A 10,883-nucleotide genomic window follows, 5' to 3' on the forward strand; every position below is an offset into this window, starting at 1 on the left:
TTACGTTTTCCATATACCAACACACACAAACATCCCTCCAGAAAGATGGGAGCCTGGTGCGCGTTTGAAACACATTTGCAGCGCCTGCCAAGAGCGAGCAGCATGTAAAGTGACCCAGATTTAAAAGCTCCCAAGTCTCATAAGCTTCAGAAGACAGCAGCCAGCGCACTCCTCTGCCTGTCTGTTTCATCAGAAGCTTCAACGAAAGTCTTGGAAGCCTACAGCATCATGCATGCGCATTACAGAAAATACACGAGTCGCACGGACTGTGGTCCCCCCACACGGGGTCGTTTGGCTCAGCAGGAGCCTGACACGCGCAGCATGACTACCATGATTTGAACACAGTGGTGCCAGCTGAATAGAAATATTGGCCAAGAAAAACGTAATTGATTTCAATACAAAGGCTGCTTCTAAATTCGATCATCTCCTACTGTAGGCCTATGCTGTGATTTTAAAAGCACATTCATGCCAGAAGACGGCTAAAGTAGTAGGTTCAAACAGGGGAGCACAGACAAGCTCTAAAGGTTGACCTAGAATAGCTAAAAGGCCCTCGATTTTGGTATAGGAAGTAATGTCATCAGATAGAGTTGATATTGTTGTCGTCTTACAGTTGGACATAATGAAGATGGATGTGTGTGTCCAGTTCAATACAATCACAGTGAGAAATCACTCCGCCAAAAACACATATTTTCATTTACTGTGCCTTTATCTCTGATAATATTAGTAAAACCGAATTTTGTTTTTGAATACACATTTTGTATCTACCAGGATATCGTGTAGGTAGGATAGTAGCCTAATTTCTTTCTGTGCGGGTGTGTAGGCTATATCTCTGCGCGGGCACGCACGCCTTCCGAGGTATTCGTGACTCCGGAGCTGTCCCTTTCAGTACCACAGAGGTGTTAACACCATTCCGAGGGGAAGCGGTCAGCCTACGTGTTGCTGCGCAGCAACAGACAGCGCATGGTGATGCGAGGGAGTCCCTCCACCGAGAACAGCCGAGGGAGACGTGACACTGTAAAATGCCTTTCAATAACGGCGAGGTTTCACCATGCCAATCACAAGAGGATCAGCTCAATGAACCGCTCTTAACATCTGACGAAAACAACGCGGTGGATGCCGGGCGGGAACCCCGTCTTTGAGGGACAATGCATGCCAGACACTGAAGCACCTTAGCCTACTTGATTCTAACTGGATGCATTCTGAGACGCTTCTGTAGCCACAACGTGCATGTTGGATTTGCAGCGCCCATGGAGTTTACAGTCCAATTTGGTAGAAAACAAGGACATATTGTAACTGATAGTTCTTTCTGTAAGTATGCTCGCAACACTCTTTTCCAGTTAATGTATATTTGACCTCCTCAACTTTGCTAGAATTTAACTTGCTGTATAATTGAGCTATAGGCTACGCGTGGAATATGTGTTATGATGTTTTAGTTAACTTTAAATGACAAACATGTAAATAAATGGTAAATGTCAATGTTTTAAACTGATCTTGTTTGAGCAATTGTATGGAGAGTAGGCTACGCTGCTTTCAATGTTTAATGTTGACATTAGCTAACACCTTGAACGAGAACGTGTGTGATCTCAGGGACAATGTCAATACTCACATGATTTCTTCAATTACAAAATATTTATTTTGTGCGTGCCCTCTGTGTAGGACCTGTTACCTACGCCACGAGCGCCTGCATCATCCTCCAGACATGACTGGCCAGAGTCTCGAGGACCTTAGTGGAACAAACATTGAGGAAAATGTCATACGTATTAACGTTGGAGGGTTCAAGAAGCGACTCCTTTCCAATATGTTGTCTCGGTTCCCGGAGACCAGACTGGCGCGTTTGCTTCGATGTCAGTCAAAAGATGCCATTCTGGAACTGTGTGATGACTATGATGACGCCGAGAAAGAGTTTTACTTCGACAGAAACCCGGCACTTTTCCCATATGTTTTGAATTTTTACAACACTGGGCGGTTACATGTTATGGCAGAACTCTGTATTTTTTCATTTAGTCAAGAAATCGAATATTGGGGTATCAACGAGTTCTTCATAGACTCCTGTTGCAGCAACGCATACCATTGCCGTATTATGGAACCCAACCGTGACGAATGGGATGACAAAAGTGAGGAGGGAAGCACTGCATCCTCCTTCGACGAGATTTTAGAATTCTACAATGATGCCACAAAGTTTGACAAGCAACCACTGGGAAGTGTTAGACGTAGAATCTGGCTGATGCTAGACAACCCTGGCTATTCGGTTCCCAGTCGAATAATCAGCGTGTTCTCCATTCTTGTTGTGTTGGGATCCATTGCCACTATGTGCATGAACAGTATGGCCGAGTTCGTCGTGTTGGATAGTGACGGGCAGCCTTTGGAGGATCCGCGCTATGAAATTGTAGAGCACTTTGGAATAGGGTGGTTTACGTTTGAGTTGCTCGCCAGATTCGCCGTGGCTCCAGATCTTTTACACTTCTTTCAGCACCCTTTGAATTTAATTGACCTCGTGTCAATTTTGCCCTTTTACCTCACACTTGTCATTAACTTGGTAGCGGAAAGCAGCCCGGCTCTGACCAATCTGGGGCGCGTGGCTCAGGTGCTGAGGCTGATGAGGATTTTCCGCATTCTGAAGCTCGCGCGCCATTCCACTGGGCTTCGCTCGCTGGGTGCCACTCTCAGGAACAGTTACAAAGAGGTGGGTCTCCTACTGTTGTACCTTGCAGTGGGAGTGTCCTTTTTCTCCGTGATGGCTTACACAGTTGAGAAAGAGGACAGTGATGACCTCAACACCATTCCCGCATGCTGGTGGTGGGCAACGGTGAGCATGACGACCGTGGGATATGGTGACGTCGTGCCCGTCTCCATTGCTGGGAAGCTCACCGCATCGGCGTGCATCCTCGCTGGAATTCTGGTCGTTGTGCTTCCGATCACACTCATTTTCAACAAATTTTCTCTTTTCTACAAGAGACAGAAACAGCTAGAAGTCGCAATGAAGAGTTGCGACTTTGACGAAGGTATTAAAGAAGTTCCTTCCGTGAACCTCAGAAACTATTACGCACACAAGGTGAAATCTCTAATGGCAAGCCTGTCAAACATGAGCCGGAGCTCACCAAGTGAGCATAGCCTTACCGAGTCCCTCCATTGATTTCTCGACTACACCTGGCTCCGTTAAAGTCACTCCAAGCAAGTTCAAGCACCTAAAAGGCCTAAAAATGCTACACGCACACTGACATAACACTGCATGAAGAAGACCTATAGCTTCTACGGGCTTCTTAAAAATCAGTGGATCACGAAAGTTACACTGATGTGCTTTTAACTATACCACCAGTGTTTTCCGTGTCTGTAAAATCGAGTGTGCGTCCCAGTGTATTTCTTAATTAGAAGGAACCTGTAGCATGGATGGCAAGAATCCTGTGAGAGATATCAGGAAAACATAGTAACATGAGCTGTTCTATAAATGTGCTTAAAGTCTCTATAAGTGACTCGTCTTATATGAATGTGTTTCGACACAGTTAATCTAGACGTCCAAATGGTTTAATGTGATATTGTTGTTACCGATTTAGTAGACTTATTAGATACTGTAAAGACAATATTTGATGTCAATAAAGGTACACATTTTTACATAGCCTTCTCTGTTTTGTGGATGTGTTATGTTAACTATATTGCCTAACACGGGCTAATCCGGCACGGACGTGCATTTCTTTGGAATTGAGACTGCAACAACTGCATTCAAAACCTTTATTTTCGAGATTGCTACACTTCTGAAAGAGTTTAATTCACCAATTTAAGTTTCACTGCTAGTTAAGCCCCTGCATAAGTCAATGAATCTTTAGACTGCGTGCTTACCAGGCAATTAACTTAACTGACAGCTAAGGAAATGTTTGGAAAGTATTTGTGAATATGTTTGCCTATTTTGAATATATTTTCTACATTCTTTATTGGTCATGAATCAAAATAACAATGCTTAGGCTATTTTTAGAAAATCTTGAAGTCTGGCATGTTGGACTGTTATTCTTCTAACATTCACAAGCCCTTCTATTATCCAATTCCATTGCTTTTTTTTGGATGTTGTAGAGAAGGCGAGTATAAGAGATTATGCCTGTGCTGACTACTTTAGTAACAACATAGCCTACCTACTACATTCTGGCTACTGTCTTGTCTGAACAAATAGGTCTGGTGTTGGCAGAATAACCAACCCCATTACCGGAACAAATGTAAGTATCATCAGCTCTGAGACAGATATATCAAATGGCTTTAAAACACTGAACAGATGTCTGAAGTTACCTATAGACTAGGCTACTGTGTAAGAGCAGAAACACTGGACAGTAAATTATTAACAGTAGACCTACAGCTCTCCCAGCTAGAATCAGAGAATGACTGTGTCAGTTTTGTATGAGTTAGGTATGATACATATCTGCCTTCATCTTCACACTGCCTGATGCGTAGGAAATGTCACCTGGATTGTTACAAAGTAAAATCCTGCTTTGAGATCCTTTCCAGAGTTGGCTAGTTTGTTACGAATCAGACCGTGGGACTGTGTTCGCTAAAAATGTCCCAGGTTAATTGTCCACAATGTCCACAGCTTAGCTAATATGTGACTGGCACTCAGTATAACCACATTTCTTCCTCACAACAAAGTGAGTCATCTGTCAGAGAGTCTACAGAATCATTTGGAGCTTCCTAATTATGGAAGCTGCTTGAGCTAAAAAGAAGTGTTTGAGTCATCAAAAGGTTTTGTAGTCTGAAATGGGACATTTTCAACATTGGATTAATGGCCGTCTGCTATCTGCAGTAGAGTAAACTGAGTCTGGAGTGATTTCGTCAATTTGTCAACTTTTTGTTTTGAAAGTTTTGAAATCATCATAGGCCACTTCACATTTAATCAATGCTCCACGTCTGTATGTGCAAGCAGTGCACAGCAGGTGTTTAAAAAAAAAAAAAAAAAAAAAAAACACTATTCTAAGATTCTAAATACCCATCATTCTAAAAGTAAAAAAAGCACACAACCATATACTGCTAGAAAAGTATACAGTAAGCGATACCCTGAAATTAAAAATGTAACGATAGGCCTACCTCAATTTCTGTGTATCTGTACTTTAAGGAATGTGTTTTAATCAGGCTTTGATGAAAGCCTCAGGTAAAAAAGTTCAATGTTCTGTCATCTGGCCCTTTTATATCAGCCTACTTCCATTACTGATATTTCAGTATTGGTACTAAGATACGTAGGCATGACATATCAGTCATAATTTTGGTACCATAATACTACAATGTACACATTTAAAATGACGTTAACTATAATCTTGGCTAAGGTCTTCACTAAATTCTCTGGTGGAACCCTGAAAACACAAAGCATTTAGATGAGTGCTTGCTCGCTTCAATGCAGATATGATTTAATCGCTTAATCCTTAAGAGACCAATTAATATCTTCTCTTCTTGTCTGTTTGCTTCCAAATCCTTGGAAAGGTAGGCTGCTGCCTTAAGGGAATGGTGACATCAGCACAAGGCCCACTTTAAATGCCTCCTTCCAATCAAGTGCTCTGTGTACTCAAGTATTAAGGCATGATTACACACCATTTGGCAATTTGTGAAAATGTTGTTAAGTAGTTGCCCTTTGTGTGACTACTAAAGAAAACAAATTAAACAAAAACACAGTTTTAATTATGCTAATGTTTTCATTTTATTCTAAATTAAATAAAACATGGGATATTTTAGTTATTATAAATGTACTTATGATTGCATGACTTGAAACATAAATAAATGAAATAAAACATACAACAAACAAAACTATTTTGGTGTAATATTGCTCTCCATAGGGCACTTCATATGGTCCCTTGTGGTCAAAAATAGTCTCACTGAATGGACATGCCTTTTCAAGGTTCAAAAAGTAGCATGAAAAGACCATCTTTGGTATAAACACATCAACATGTACATCAGACATCAGAAAGCATCAGAAATTCTTAAAGTAATACCTTAGTTGTAGTGGAAATGGTTGCATGTTGGCACTCAGCACTTTGAATTAAAAGTCTTGGGTGTACAATATGTATAAACCGAGGACAGGGAATAACATAAGATGTCTTAATGTGTTATAAATACAAAACAAAGCATGCAGATTTCTTCAGTTTGCCCCCACTGCCTCTTAGTTCAACATTCTGTGTTAGTCTATTTGACTGTTATTAGTCTAAAGTACATTAGGGACGGGCGCACTCAACTCCAAAAGGAAATTCCTTCTTAGGGTGTGAGTTCACTGTTTTGAGTCTCACTGCACAGCAGCCAAACACATGAGGAGGTGGAGAGATCTCTCTGGGAAAACACCTCCCTGGTAGAACGAGATCCTATCCAGAGTAGCCTGAGTCTCTATTGACCTGTCATGCTTTGGGTTGGCAGGCTGCGCTGGAGAGAGGAGTGTGGGATCAGGGGCAGGAGGAGGCCTGCACTTGGTCCACTTGCACACAGGGTCCCGTTCACGTAACTCAGAAGTTCTGCTGCCGCCGCTTTTTGGCATCGATGGCGTCCAGGATGGGCTGGCGTTTGACGTTGTAGCGCCGCCTCAACTCCTCGATCTCGCACTCCATCATGGGGTCCAGGGCCTTCAGACGCAACTGCAGCTCGTCGTAGCTCAGCTTCTTCAACTGGAATCACACACACACACACACACACACACACACACACACACACACACACACACACACACACACACACACACACACACACACACACACACACACACACACACACACACACACACACACACACACACAGTCAATGACATTCTGAGACAGATGGGTTTTAATGTCTGAATCCTCTTGAAATCTCAAGTAGATGCCAACAATGTCACCACTGAAGAGTATTTTAATTACTATTCCAACATCCACTATCGCTTGCCTTGGCAGCATATCGGCTGTCTTTTTGGGCAACTGTGCTCTAGGTTACCGATGCGGACTGTGCCTAAAACTGATCGCAGGTCAGTCACCACAGGCATGGTCACATCATCTCATGGCTTGCCAGAGCAGTGTGGGCTAATAAAGGACTGTGGTTGCTACAGGTGGTTGCTGTATCTACCTACAGACATGAGGCTGGCACATGTTAGCATCATCAGACGTTACTATAGCTACAGGGTCAGGACACTGTCAAAACAGAAGAAGTAAGTGATTTCTCTATTTTTACCATTACATTAAGAAAAAGAACACACAGATCATTATGCTTCATTATGATGCCTTTACCATTAGTCTCTCGCGTAGTCTCAAGGTGAACTATTGGCCCATATACTCTGTGCAGATGAATGGCTTTGGTGCTCTCTGCAAAACTGATACCTTCCTCTGTGTTTGGGGCCAATTGTGTGGAACATCAGGGCTTATGGTCTGCACACTGGACTACTGTGCTGCCTGATTGTATCTGGCACTGACCAAATTATCAGTATCGTTATGGTTACATTTTCCATCCATATTTTTTAAGACTGTGTCTGTGTGTCATATGCCGGTATGGGATGTATGTCAATTTTACCCACACATACAGTAATAACAGCTAAACATGTTATCATGTCCATGGCTATGTAGATCTATGACATGAGGATTTACAGTAGATTTTGACCTTGTTTGAACCTTCCTGAAATATTCACATTTCTTAATGCAGTCATTACAGGCCTAACAACAGGTTCATACTCCAAGACCTGACATCCATACAGAGGGCATCTTTCATACTTTCCTCTTTTATCAGTTTCTGCGACAGGGGAATAAACAGTGTACTTTAAATGCATGAAAAAGCGAAAGATGTTGCTATTGGTGCGGATACGCAACTCAACAGTTGTATCCATAGCAGCCTTTGCGACAAGACAGAAAAAGGCACACACACTTGATGAGAGAGAGCTTAGGGGGGCAACATAAAATGGTTCAGACAAAATGATGATGAGGACAAATCAGGACAGATCACAAGAAGGTCAAAGAATCCACATTTAATGCAATGGACACTGCAATGTAAACCATAGGGGTTAAATGATTTAATACCACAAAATCAGGAAGCTGCAAAGGATTAAGTCTTTAAAGAGTGCTTGAGTCACAAATGAAAGTTGAGTAAATAACAGAAGTGCCTGAGTCCTCACCCACATCCGTGGCCAGTTGGCGTCGGCGAGATTTCTGTTACTTGGAGGGCACTTGCTGTTATTACACATTACCATCTGCTAACACTAACAGCATCCTGTCGAGATAATGTGAGATGAGCGCACCGCACTCGAGCATTTTTTTTTTGCCTCCTTCGCCGCGCCTGCTAACACCCACTGAATATGATCCTGTATAATCCTTACTTACTGAGGGAGTGGGGTGAGAAGACTCCCGTTTCATTAATCCACCAAGACACATACGCTGTTTAGGTTCCAATTAGCACCTACACATCATATGTTCATACCACTCTCTCTCCTTCACAGCGTGGTTCACAACGCAGAGCTATACAGTACAGCATACATGGGCACCGCACCTACGTGTTCATTTGAAATAACTCCCTTTCTTTCACATCCACTTCATATGATTTTACACTGGGAGTAATATTGAAAGCTTGCAGCTGAAACGTGCTAATTGTCTTATTTTTGCTGCAATTAGCATCTACTGTGTGTTTTGTGTTCCCCGTCTGCGTCTCCCCAGTGGTTTAATACCATGTTCGTATTGCAGAGTGTACTTAAACAGTGGGATAACAGTATGGTTGCACTGATCTGTAAAGCACAAGTGCTTTAGCAATTAGTCCTTTTGCAATTCATGAGCTAAAAATGAATGATTAAGAGCATTTAATGCTTGACAAAAATACACTTAAACAGAGTGCCTTGGTGTTTTTTTTTTTTTTACTAAGGTTACACCTGCTACAAAAGAACACCTGTTTGAAGTGAATATCTGCATTAGACTCCAAGTAGTCTCTGCAGTCTTTTCTCTCATCTGCTAGAAAGGGACATAGCCAATGAGCTAGAAAAAAGCTTGCTTTATTGATCAACCAAAAAGTAAAACATCTGAGCCCATAATTAAGTAAGACCAACTTTATCCAACCTCCTAATCAATCCCTTTCAATGACCTTTAATCCGTTGGCGCCACAGGAATAGTATGGTATAGAGAAGTGTGGGGATAGGAGTAACCATATCTGTTCTCGATCTCTACAATTAAGAGACTGCACTCCTCTTTCTCTCTCTCTCTCTCTCTCTCATGTGGAGGGTGTGCTTTTTATCTGGTGACACTGTAACCTTAGTTAGGTCCTCAGGGGGCCCAGAGGACACTGCACCATCACTCCAATCTCCCGATCAGCGTCTGTCGCTCAATTAACGGCAAGACAGAGCCCTGAAGCGTGGCCCCAATGAGTGTGTGGGAACAGCCCCTGCAATGCCTCATGGGATGCTGAAGGACTGATGGGTTGTCAGGCGTCACATGCAGTGACCCCGACGCGGAATAAATAAGGTGTTTGAGTGACGTCAAGGACTTTGATGTTGTGCACTGTGGAAAGTGGTATGTCGTCTATGTCTTTCAGAGAGTCATATTTCTGGAACCTTCTGTGAAATTCATATTCAGAGCACAGCAAGGTCCCAAGGGAGTTCTTGTCAATGTTCTGGGACACACTTAATATCTTGGTTGATATTACTATTTGTTCAGTGTCGAGGTATCTCTCTTTGCTACAAATGAATGAGCAGGGTTTTGGTGTCCATAACCATGACTCTAGTCTCTTTATAAATGCACTAAAATATGCTTGTTGTATCTGGATCAGATCAAATGGAAGGTGCTTCATAGGAGGAACAGAACACCTTGTTGTGACACTGAAATAACCGTTACACTGTTATCTGGAAGGCATTCCAAAAAGGTTGGACCTGAAAAAGTTGTAAGCGAACTGGTAAAAAACCTCAAAAGCCAAAAAATAAAATCAGAGAATATCATCAACAGCAAACAGACTTGATGATGTTTGCCTGATGAAGATCAAAAGATCAATATGCTGCATAATAATGCGGCATGTTTTAGGAGCATAAGTGTTGACTAGCCATAAATGCATGTGATGTTGAGGGAGCAGGCAAGGCACCTGACAGCTAGATGGAGAAGCTAAGACTGATTAAGTCAATCACCTATTACCACCAAGGATCTTTTTCAAATGTAAATTTGTTTTGCACTTTGTAAATTTGCACCCACACATGTAAATCTGTTTTGCACTTCACGGCCACCGTTATAAAGGTGATATTTAGCAGACATTTGTACTCAAAATCATATGGACTTGCAAGGTGGGCCCAATTGTCAGGTGACGATGCTCCCACTGCCACCACCATGTCCACAGTACCAGTGTGTAGCACCTGGTCCCACACCTGTGATGAATGAGGACACCTTTGCTACGGTAGTTTGTAAAATAGACCAAGTGCATAACTGTTCTGTCCTCTGATGTCTCTCACAGTTCAGCATGAGTTGTGTGCAGAGGACGATGCTGTGGTGACGACGTTCTGGGGCTGAACTGAACTCACAGGTTTGCTTTTCAGAGGCTTGCTCGGCTGCCAAAGTTGACTGATTTTTTCCACCTGACACACGAAACATGAGAGGCTCAATATCTAATTTGCGGGGAGAGACACTGCGCAATGCCTTTTGATGCGGTCAGTAACAGACACAAAGAAAATCAATACCTCTTATGCACCATAACATAAGACACACGGCTAGCTTTTCCCTCTCCACAAAGCCCATTTTGTTCTCTGTTCCTTCACTATGGAAACTAAATTGGTCAGGGGCATGCATAACAAAGCGGCACTGGAGATGGACAGGGTGTCAGCAGAACGCCTTAATGAGGCGGACGCGGGAAGATGAAGAGTCCGCCATGAGTGATGAAGATGAGCAGCACGATAAACGCAGTCTTGTGCCTGCGGGGTCAGGTAAACACACCTTTGGCACTCTTCTCTCTGT

The 10,883-nt window shown here is 42.7% G+C and overlaps 2 protein-coding genes across 2 annotated transcripts in view; one reads left to right on the plus strand and one right to left on the minus strand.

The window, feature by feature from the left end:
• Positions 1-1,699: 1,699 nt before the first annotated feature.
• On the plus strand, positions 1,700-3,604 carry LOC134082054 (potassium voltage-gated channel subfamily S member 2-like). Its single transcript, XM_062537692.1, has one exon. The coding sequence runs from the start codon at positions 1,700-1,702 to the stop codon at positions 3,131-3,133; it is 1,434 nt and encodes a 477-aa protein (XP_062393676.1). The 3' UTR covers positions 3,134-3,604.
• A 2,058-nt stretch (positions 3,605-5,662) lies between these two features.
• Positions 5,663-10,883, minus strand: part of LOC134082662 (serine/threonine-protein kinase 3-like) — an 87,735-nt gene continuing 82,514 nt past the window's right edge. Inside the window, exon 11 of the mRNA XM_062538537.1 lies at positions 5,663-6,617. Coding sequence (XP_062394521.1) covers positions 6,459-6,617 — 159 coding nt within the window. The 3' untranslated portion in view covers positions 5,663-6,458. The remainder of the gene's footprint in view (positions 6,618-10,883) is intronic.

This window comes from Sardina pilchardus, chromosome 6 (assembly GCF_963854185.1).
Source record: "Sardina pilchardus chromosome 6, fSarPil1.1, whole genome shotgun sequence".
Taxonomy (NCBI): Eukaryota; Metazoa; Chordata; class Actinopteri; order Clupeiformes; family Clupeidae; genus Sardina; species Sardina pilchardus.